General features: G+C 39.2%; 2 protein-coding genes and 1 non-coding gene across 8 annotated transcripts; 1 reads left to right on the top strand and 2 right to left on the bottom strand.

Moving 5' to 3' along the window:
- Positions 1-1,400: 1,400 nt before the first annotated feature.
- LOC111785271 lies at positions 1,401-1,596 on the bottom strand. Its single transcript, XR_002813649.1, has one exon. It is a non-coding gene; the product is annotated as a U2 spliceosomal RNA (small nuclear RNA).
- Positions 1,597-1,638: 42 nt separating this feature from the next.
- On the top strand, positions 1,639-6,272 carry LOC111785268 (probable anion transporter 4, chloroplastic). The gene is made up of 9 exons (XM_023665676.1): positions 1,639-1,769; positions 1,841-2,406; positions 2,781-3,007; positions 3,156-3,519; positions 4,555-4,599; positions 4,688-4,834; positions 5,516-5,653; positions 5,733-5,766; positions 5,924-6,272. The coding sequence occupies exons 1-9, from the start codon at positions 1,745-1,747 to the stop codon at positions 6,109-6,111; spliced, it is 1,734 nt and encodes a 577-aa protein (XP_023521444.1). The 5' UTR covers positions 1,639-1,744; the 3' UTR covers positions 6,112-6,272.
- A 318-nt stretch (positions 6,273-6,590) lies between these two features.
- On the bottom strand, positions 6,591-9,516 carry LOC111785269 (serine/arginine-rich splicing factor SR45a-like). Of its 6 annotated transcripts, none has more exons than XM_023665677.1 (6): positions 9,457-9,516; positions 8,710-8,801; positions 8,496-8,604; positions 8,202-8,351; positions 7,703-7,769; positions 6,591-7,625 (listed from the first exon to the last, which is right to left on the bottom strand). In XM_023665677.1, exons 2-6 carry the CDS (start codon positions 8,799-8,801, stop codon positions 6,832-6,834), a joined length of 1,212 nt encoding a protein of 403 aa, XP_023521445.1. In that variant the 5' UTR covers positions 9,457-9,516; the 3' UTR covers positions 6,591-6,831. The 6 variants fall into 6 exon arrangements, 1 of the variants encoding a protein (XP_023521445.1); XR_002813647.1 differs by having other exon boundaries at positions 7,290-7,625; positions 7,703-8,070; XR_002813644.1 differs by having other exon boundaries at positions 7,290-7,625; positions 7,703-8,055.

Here is a 9,516-nt window from a genome sequence, read left to right as displayed (position 1 = left end):
ATGGAGTTACAACAACCATGTTTAGTTGCAATGAGTTTATTAGTTAGAGGGTGATTGCTTAAATTAAAGGTTGGATGATGTGATTGTAATAACTAGATTTGAGTTCATTATGAAACCCAGGTGATGAAGAAGCTATGGAGGAGTTCATTGCGAAGGGGGGAATGATCGGAACGGCGATCGGTCCAAAGGGGATGGTTGATTTTGATAAGGATTCTTATAACTATGAGAAAGAATTAGAGAAGAACAAGCTGGAGCAAGAGGCCCAGAAGCTATGGTTCAGGATGAGAAACGAGGTTATTTCAGAGCTTCAGGAGAAGGGCTACGATGTTGAGTGAGGTAACACTCTTGAATGTCTTAATTTGTGTAGACGTTCTGAAATAGTCATATGCCTGAGTCCTTCAAGTTTCTAAAAATGTTTAGGGTTTAGCTACTACAAGTTTCTAAAAATGTTTAGGGTTTAGCTACTACAAGTTTCTAAAAATGTTTAGGGTTTAGCTACTACAAGTTTCTAAAAATGTTAGCTACTACTTGCAAAAATCGAGTTAAATCATAAGTTGTGTCTCCCTTATTTAAGTGGGTGTGACCTTATTTAAGTGGGTGTGAAATAAGTATCGTAATAATTCTCTAAACTACAAACTAATTTTGTCTTTGAATAGCTCCTTGGCTTATTCAATATTTAATCTCATTGGCTTATTCGATATTTATTTATTCAAATTTTTTTATTTTGTGTTTAGTAACTTATTCAATATTTTTATTTTGTGTCTATAACTCTTTGGTTTAATTTTATGCCTAATAGCTACTTGGTTTATTTATTCGAATATTGTTTCAAATTTGTGATCCTATTAATTTGATAGCTACTTGGTTTATTTATTCTGTTTAAAATTGTGATCCTATTAATTTGATTTTCATAAAATTTATGATCCTATTAATTTAATTTTGTACTTAATAAATTATTGATTTTTAATTAATTTTATGCTTAATAAATTATTGGTTTTTCAAAAAAAAAAAAATAATAATAAAATGTTGGAGGACCTATTTGACGTTGGTAGTTCGATGTCATTGGGTATTTAATAAGATAAATAATTAACGAAATATTGAAAGAGGATTTTTCTTCTAGATCATACTTTAAATAGGCTTCCAACATTTGTAGCCCATTTATAAAAGTGCCGAAGTATTTTTAAAGCATTATATTATTTAAAATTATTTTTGAAAGTCGAAATATCAGGGTATATTGATTTCAAACCTCAATTATTACCTTAGTACCATATTTTATTAAGAAATACCCGTAACCATGAATGGAATTCTTCCTCCTAATATCTTAAACTTAGTTAAGATAAATACACGACCAGGTAAATTCTGAACAATCTGGAAGAGTTGCGAGATGTTTATTACTGGGTTTGGAGGGGTGCGCCAGGCCCATGATATAGTGCAACGCAAGGGCGACGCTCGAGGGCCCCAGTAGCAAGCTACCGTGGTGGGCCCTCCCCCATAAAAAATTAATTTAATATCATGTGGGCCGATGGCCCACGTATCAGATATTAAACTGATAAGAACAGATACTACACTTGATCTTAGCCAAAAGGCCGAGAAAGGTATGCTTTATTAATTAATCTCGGGCGCCTTTTATAATGGCATTTGGTGCAGTCCTCCTGCAATATTTCCGATGTGGGACAAATTAAATTAAGTAGGTGCTATTTACATTTCCCGAACGACATTACAACCAAGGGGAACCGTCAAGGTCAATATGATGGACTGGACCATGGAAACACGTAATCTCAGTCTTACCCCTCTAATATTCATTTATTTACACATTTTACCATATAAGTCTGAAACATTTTAGGGGTATTTTCGGTAATCAACGCAAATACTGGGCGGAGTCCGCTCTCAAACTCGCAGTATCCAGGCCTGTCTCAGTCGTCGCGCGGTGGTCAGTGGTTCCGTCTCTCGATCACTATGAACTTTGCAATCGCTCTCGGCGGTCCGGTACGCTGTCGGGGCTTCTCCGGTGACCGGAGCCCTAAGCCAATCAAACATGAACCGGCGAAATTCAAATTGCCTTCAAGGTCTTTCCAATTGACCAAGGGAAATTGTACCGGAAGCCTCTCGTCGGGGGGATATCCCCCCGGTTCTGGACTTCGGAACGGTTCGTCGCTGGTTTCTGGATTCGTTCTTCCGTCTCGAATTGGAGTTTCCTCGAACGATGCTCAGTTCGGTTCGTTTGCTGAGGATAAGGATGTCGAGGCGCCGAGTTTCTTCGAGTTTATCACGTCTGAGAGGGTTAAGGTAGTGGCCATGCTTGCTTTGGCTCTTGCGCTTTGTAACGCCGATCGGGTTGTGATGTCGGTAGCTATTGTTCCGTTGTCTTTATCCCATGGCTGGAGTCGATCGTTCGCCGGCATAGTTCAGGTAGCTGTATTCCTCATTAATTACTTTTGCGGCAGAACAATAGCTGGTTTCTTCCTCTGTTTTGTTTCCGCAACACAGTCCTCTAGGAGTGAAGTATTATCTTTTCTGCGAGTTTTAGGTTCTACAGGCAGGTGTAAGATATAGAATTGATGGAAGTAGTGACTATTTATGATTCTTCGTATGATATTTCATGACAATTTCCCAGGCGTCGCAAATTAACCATTAGCTGATCGGTTTTCTATCACTTATTTATTGCAAGTTTGAGATTTTATTTTCTCTAGATTAGACTTCAGTTAGCACTATTAGGAATCTAACAGTATATGATTTGAACAATGTTATCGCCTGCAACTTTTAACGAATTGGACTTCATGCAGTCATCGTTCCTTTGGGGTTATTTTGTTTCACCAATAGCCGGCGGAGCGCTGGTGGACTACTACGGTGGCAAGACGGTCATGGCCTGGGGGGTGGCTTTGTGGTCACTGGCCACATTTCTAACTCCTTGGGCCGCTGAAACTTCATTATGGGCACTTCTTGCCATGCGTGCTTTGCTTGGCGTTGCTGAAGGTGTGGCCCTTCCTTGTATGAACAACATGGTTGCTAGGTAATATTGATTTTGAACTTTCTGCTTAATTTAAAATAACAATGGTGTTAAGGCCAGTGATGGATCATTTGATTATCAGCTTCCTGATTTGTACTTTTAGATGACCACAAACCAAATTATGTTATAAACCCTTCTCTTTCCCGTGTAGATGGTTTCCTCCAACAGAACGAGCCAGGGCCGTTGGTATAGCAATGGCTGGATTTCAGTTAGGAAGTGCCATAGGGCTCATGCTCTCTCCAATCCTAATGTCTCAAGCTGGTATATTTGGACCATTTGTTATTTTTGGGTTGTCAGGGTTCTTATGGGTTTTGGTATGGTTATCTGCAATATCCAGTACTCCTGATCGGAATCTTCAGATATCCAAATACGAATTAGAATATGTACTGAACAAGAGGCAACAACCTCTAGTGGTCGAGAACGTACCCAGGACCACTGTGATTCCTCCTTTCAAGCGGCTACTTTCTAAAATGCCAACATGGTCTCTCATCGTTGCAAATGCTATGCATAGTTGGGTACTGCTCAAACTCATTTCCTTCCATTTAATTCGTAGGATCCTCTCTGGTGGGCTTTTGTAATGAAGATGTTGACTGATCTGTTAGCCAAAATTTTCTGTGGCTTTTACATGACAAAGAGATGGACAAATCCATCTTAGTTCAGTTCAATAGATGCCTCTTTTTTACAGCCTTATGGATAAATCCATCTTGTTGGGAATCACAACTCTCCACAATGGTATGATATTGTCCACTTTGAGCATGAACTCTCATGACTTTGCTTTGAGCTTCCCCAAAGGGCCTCATACCAGTGGAGATGTATTTCTTACTTATAAATCTATGATCATTCTCTTAATTAGCCAATGTGGGACTCTCTCCCAACAATCCTCCCCTCGAACAAAGTACACCACAAAGCCTTCCCTGAGGCCTATGGAGGCCTCGAACAGTCTCCCCTTAATTGAGGCTCGCCTCCTTTTTCTGGAACCCTCGAACGAAGTACACCCTTTGTTCGACACTTGAGTCACTTTTGACTACACTTATGAGAGTCCCAACTTCTTTGTTCGACAATTGAGGATTTTATTGACATGATTTAGTTAAGGGCATGACTCTGATACCATGTTAGGAATTACGGATCTCCACAATGGTATGATATTATCCACTTTGAGGGTAAGCTCTCATGTTTTGCTTTTGGTTTCCCCAAAGGGCCTCATACCAGTGGAGATGTATTCCTTATAAACTCGTGATCTTTCCCTTAATTAGCCAATGTGGGACTCTCTCCCAACAATCCTCAACACATCTTAGGTTAATTGATGCCTCTTTTTTACAACCTTACTTGGAACAAGGACTTGTTCTATCTTACGAGTTCTAAAGATGTCTTTTTCTATTTTTTTCTCTCTCTCTCTCTCTATCATATGACAGACACTCATGCCGCCTCCATACACTTTATGATCTTCATATAATTTCAGTTTTCACTGTATTTTGCGAATGGAGTATTTAGGAAGTGGGAGAAGAAACTTATGTACTACATTTACTTTAATGGCATTTCTTTTCCTACAGGGATTCTTCGTGATTCTTTCATGGATGCCTATCTACTTCAACTCAGTGAGGAACTCGTAGCCAACTTGTTTATAAGTTCTACATTATAAATTCTCTGTGAAATTTATGACCGGACGGTGTTTTTCCACTACAGGTGTATCATGTTGACCTCAGACAAGCAGCATGGTTTAGTGCTGTACCGTGGAGCGTGATGGCACTGATGGGATATTTTGGTGGATTGTGGTCAGATGGGTTAATACGAAGTGGTACATCTATCACCTTGACTCGAAAAATTATGCAGGTGAACATTTTTTACTTTTCTTTACAACCAGCTTTCATTGAATTCTAGGAAATCCGTTTGTTTTCAGAAAAAAAGAAAAAAAAAATCAGTAGAAATGAAATATTTAACCGAGGATTGGGATCATGTACAAGCAGCACTTTGCTCTGGCTTCCTAAGAAACAATAAGTCTTACATTGTTTATGTACTTTTGAATTGTTAGTCATTTAGGATATACTTAGCTCTTAGTAGTGTCATAGGTGCATTGTAATAGCTACTCATTCTTTTGCAATATCATGTCATCTTGTCGCTGATTACTGCTACTCTTTGTGATCTTTTTCTCCATAAATTGGATTTTCTTTATGCAAGACAGGACTCTTAGATTTGTCACATATATAAACTAGGATTTAATCGATTTCGTTCCCCTTGAAATCGACAAATCTCTAGGATTAGCAAAAGAGTTGAAGCAAACAGATATTGGTCATGTTTTGGGATATTGGATGATGGGATTTATTTTAATTGACTATTGAAAGAAGTTACTTGTTGTATACAGTTGCGATTCACCGAGAAAAATACCTAGAAACTGAAAACTACTACGTTCTTTCTCTTCTATTTGCCCTCCACATCTGTATTTGTCCTCAATTACCTCTTGTAATTTCAGCTATTCATGCCCTTTTTTCTCTTCTTTTTTTGTTCGTACGCCAGTCGATAGGCTTTATCGGCCCTGGGGTTGCCCTGATCGGCCTCACTTCAGCCAGAAGTGCATCAATTGCATCCGCGTGGCTAACTTTGGCAGTTGGACTGAAATCTTTCAGCCACTCAGGTTTCCTTGTGAACCTTCAGGTGGAATATCAAATCTGTGAGATATCTAGTTAACCTTCAATTCTTGCACTTCTGAACTTTTCCTCCATATCTTTGACAGGAAATTGCTCCGCAATACTCTGGTGTGCTTCACGGTATGTTATTTTTTGTAACCTAACTTCTACAACCCACGACTGCATAGTGAAAAAGAAGTCGAACATAATGGCATCATACCAGCTTGAATCAAAATTTTAACTCAGCCCATTTCATTCTCCTTCGTAGATAAATTGACACCAAATTCTTGTATTACAGGCATTTCCAACACTGCTGGGACACTTGCTGCTATTGTGGGAACAGTTGGGGTTGGTTTCTTCGTGGAGCTTGTGGGCTCTTTCCAAGGATTTCTATTGCTAACCTCTGCTCTCTATTTCATGGCTGCGCTTTTCTACATCATGTTTTCTACGGGCAAGAGGGTAAATTTCGAAGAAGAAACTGATTAGTAGTGGCTGCAGTTTTGAGTGTGGGTGAAAAATCAGACCAATCTTACAATGTATAGCTCGATCTTTTCTTAACGAACAATCTTACAATTTTTGTAGTCATCAACCAGCCAAAATCAAGTGGAGATCAAATTATACCATACCATACAAGTGCTTTATTTAGAGGAGTTGTGTGGAAATATGTTACACCTTAGTAAAATAGCATAGAATTTTCAAACTGGCTTTGATCTTAGAAACTGACCCCACCACAGATTTCGACCGGATCAAAATTATCCAATCATTTGAAGAGAATGGAGAAACCAAGAGCTCAACCGAACTGTAAATTTTTTGAAAATTGGAACATCATAACTACGGAGACCATCAATTCACCCAACTAAACTAATTCTGCTCATCTTATTAACGAGAGATGATCAGTCTCCTGTGATATCAGAAGCTACCAAAGCCCGACAGAATAGGAAATACATGCTAAATAAATCAAAATATTAGCAGAAAATGGTAGCAAACTATTAATAGCAAAAGTCCCAAATCACAATTTAAATATATGATATTCCACCCGCAGACACTATTAAGTCCACGGGCAGGCACTTAATAGTTGTAAATCATGGCCATGAAGCTGTTGATGGCCAGGTACAGAAAATAGTTAGTGACTGAGCTGCAGAAGACACTTCCCATTAACAATTCCAACATATCTTGGCTATATGAGGATGTCCTTAGATCAGTCAATCAAGCAGGACTAACAGGACTAACAGACCTTGAAACCACACTTTGACTTCTCGATTGACTCCCACCAGAACGCCCTCTCTTACGTGGACTCTCATAATGTCGTCTCGGGGTATGGCTGCAAGAGCGACTCCTTGAGCCCCTTGATTCAGGAGAAACACTGCGTGAATAGCTCCCTGATCTACTGCTTCGTTCAGAGGAAATGCTATGTGAATAACTACTCCTCGATTCCTGGGAGGGGCTGCGAGAGTAGCTCCTTAAGGTTCTCCTCCTCGGTGAAAGGCTCCTAGAAACTGACCGATACTTGTGCCTTCTGTAGTAGGGTTCAGGGGATCGATGCATGCGCCTTCTGTAGTAGGGTTCAGGGGACCGATGCCTGTGCCTTCTATAGTAAGGTTCAGGGGAATAACAATCATAAGGTGAGTAAGACCTGTCACATCTCCTGGTAGGTGTCCTATGCGGTGAGCGGGATCGAGAATATGACCGGGACCAATGCCTGTGCCTTCTATAGTAAGGTTCAGGCGAATAACAGTCATAAGGTGAGTAAGACCTGTCGCGTCTCCTGGTAGGTAACCTATACGGTGTGCGGGATCGAGAATATGACCTATGATGCCTATAGTCCGGAGAATCATATCTTCGACGGCTATAAGGGGAGAACGATCTTTGGCGTCGGTCAACAGAATAGGATCTACTCCTGCTACGATCAGATGAATAATGAGATGAGCAACTCGAGCTTCTATATGGAGAGTAGCTAGGAGAACGCCGAGAAGAGTAGCTGTGCGACGACCTGTGTCTCTCTGTTAGAATGAAACGGATTAGACAGAAATATCAACACACTTCACAGCAATAAGCCAGCATTAGATTAAAATCTCACCACTAACTGTTCTAACAAGTCCAAGATATTTCCCAGGAGTTGGGGTTCTACCTCTCCGTCTTCGAGCCTATCAAATTATTAAAGATAAAAAATGAGATAACTCAAACATCCATCTAAGAGAAGTACCAGCAGGGGCTGAAGTCATAGTGTAGAGAGACAAACAGGAAAAAGAAAAAGAAAAAGAAAAAGAAAAAAAAAAAGAGGGGCTAAAATACTGAGATAACACATGATTCAATTGGCAGAAATAAAGAGATGCAGGGCATACAACCCCAATGTTCTGAGACTTCATGTGTTTGTTTCGATTGTTTAGTTGTAGTTTTGAGTTTGATGAAGAGCTGCTACACACAGCTCACCTGCTGTCAAAAAAACTTCAAGTGCATAGAAGCAAAATTCAAATCTCGTCCAGAGATTTTGTAAATATTCAAAGTTAAAGAACAAGACAACAGTAATAATGAGAAGCACCCTAAGTCTAAGAAATAATACTTGGTTCAATGTTTACCTTTTCTACAGTAATTATACGACCTTCAAGTACAGATCGATTCAGATATTTGATGCATCGTTCAGCCTCGTCATTACTAGACATGGTAATGAATCCAAATCCACGAGATTCTCTAGTCCACGGATCAGCCACAAGATGAACATCTAGCACCTGGAGAGTTAAAAGAAAATCACAAGAACTGATAAAATAGTCCATACTTTCAATCATCAACACAAAAGGACAAAAGATATACTCGGCCACTAAGTATATAAGCCAAGAAAGAAAAAGAAAAAGAAGAAGAAGCCAAGAACGTACTGTTCCCTCGGCAGAAAAATGCTTCTCTAGCTCTCTTTTAGTCACTCGAGGTGACAAACCGGTGACGTATAAATTGTTCCCAGGATTTTCAACGTCACTTGAAGGACTCCTGAAAAACGAATCAAGTAGCCAAAAAATAAAAAATAAATGCACCACACTTAACGATTTAGAGAATGGAAAACCAAGCAAGCAGATGGTTATGAGCAAGAAATACCTTGAACGGCTCCTTGACCTTGACAGGGACCTTGAGACCGATCGTTTATATGAAGGGGAGCGGGAATATCTAGACCTTCGGGAGTACGACATCTGCAACTAGATCAAACATGAAAAAACTAAATTCGATAGGGATTTACTGAAGAAGCACAAGAGTCAACAAAGACAGAAACGATGATAGTATTGTTGAGCATGAATGTCATCTCGAATAGAACAGCGTATAGATAGGAACCGCCAATTGAAAATTCATCGAAACGCAATCAAAGAAAGAAAAATATAACATCCATGACTTCCAATGGAAAGAGATATAATTAATAACACCTTCTTCGATCCGATTCTGATTAAACTAGAAAAAATCCACGAAAATTATAACAAACACTTCATTTGCTTCCCATGACTATAATAATCATAGGATTAAAATGAATGACTTAATAATCCAAACCTAATTTTTCCTATAATTGTCATAGAAAGAAGAATCATGTGGATCAGAACCCTAAGCATATCATCCTCAGACAAAGAGAAGAACTGCAAACTTCAAACATTATGTACTCCGAAATGATTCTAATTCCACCTAAAACATTCATGCAAATCGCATAAAACAACGAGAATTACAACCCGAACCTAATTCTTCCCGTAAACATCATCATAGGCACCTCAAAAGAAAATTTAGAACAGAGCCCCAACATTTCATCTCAGACAACGAAAAGACATGAAAATTCATCAAATGAAAGAAAAAGAAAGAACCTACCGTACAAATCAACGAATGCAAAACCTAAATCGAAGCACAAGGTAACCGAGCGTTCTTCTC

This window comes from Cucurbita pepo, unplaced genomic scaffold (assembly GCF_002806865.2).
Source record: "Cucurbita pepo subsp. pepo cultivar mu-cu-16 unplaced genomic scaffold, ASM280686v2 Cp4.1_scaffold000425, whole genome shotgun sequence".
NCBI classification, from domain to species: domain Eukaryota; kingdom Viridiplantae; phylum Streptophyta; class Magnoliopsida; order Cucurbitales; family Cucurbitaceae; genus Cucurbita; species Cucurbita pepo.
The sequence above is the reverse complement of the archived record's forward strand: the minus strand, read 5'-3'. Positions and strand labels throughout refer to the sequence as shown.

What these genes read in the sequence shown, in the direction of transcription:
- LOC111785268 (XM_023665676.1), top strand. Translation starts at nt 1,745, where the DNA reads ATGATGGACTGGACCATGGAAACAC. An exon ending in CGTTCGCCGGCATAGTTCAG is followed by an intron (nt 2,407 to 2,780) that starts GTAGCTGTATTC and finishes GACTTCATGCAG; the next exon opens with TCATCGTTCCTTTGGGGTTA. An exon ending in GTTTCCTTGTGAACCTTCAG is followed by an intron (nt 5,654 to 5,732) that starts GTGGAATATCAA and finishes TATCTTTGACAG; the next exon opens with GAAATTGCTCCGCAATACTC.
- LOC111785269 (XM_023665677.1), bottom strand. Translation starts at nt 8,801, where the DNA reads ATGTCGTACTCCCGAAGGTCTAGATATTCCCGCTCCCCTTCATATAAA. An exon ending in ATTTTTCTGCCGAGGGAACA is followed by an intron (nt 8,352 to 8,495) that starts GTACGTTCTTGG and finishes TTAACTCTCCAG; the next exon opens with GTGCTAGATGTTCATCTTGT. An exon ending in GTATAATTACTGTAGAAAAG is followed by an intron (nt 7,770 to 8,201) that starts GTAAACATTGAA and finishes ATAATTTGATAG; the next exon opens with GCTCGAAGACGGAGAGGTAG.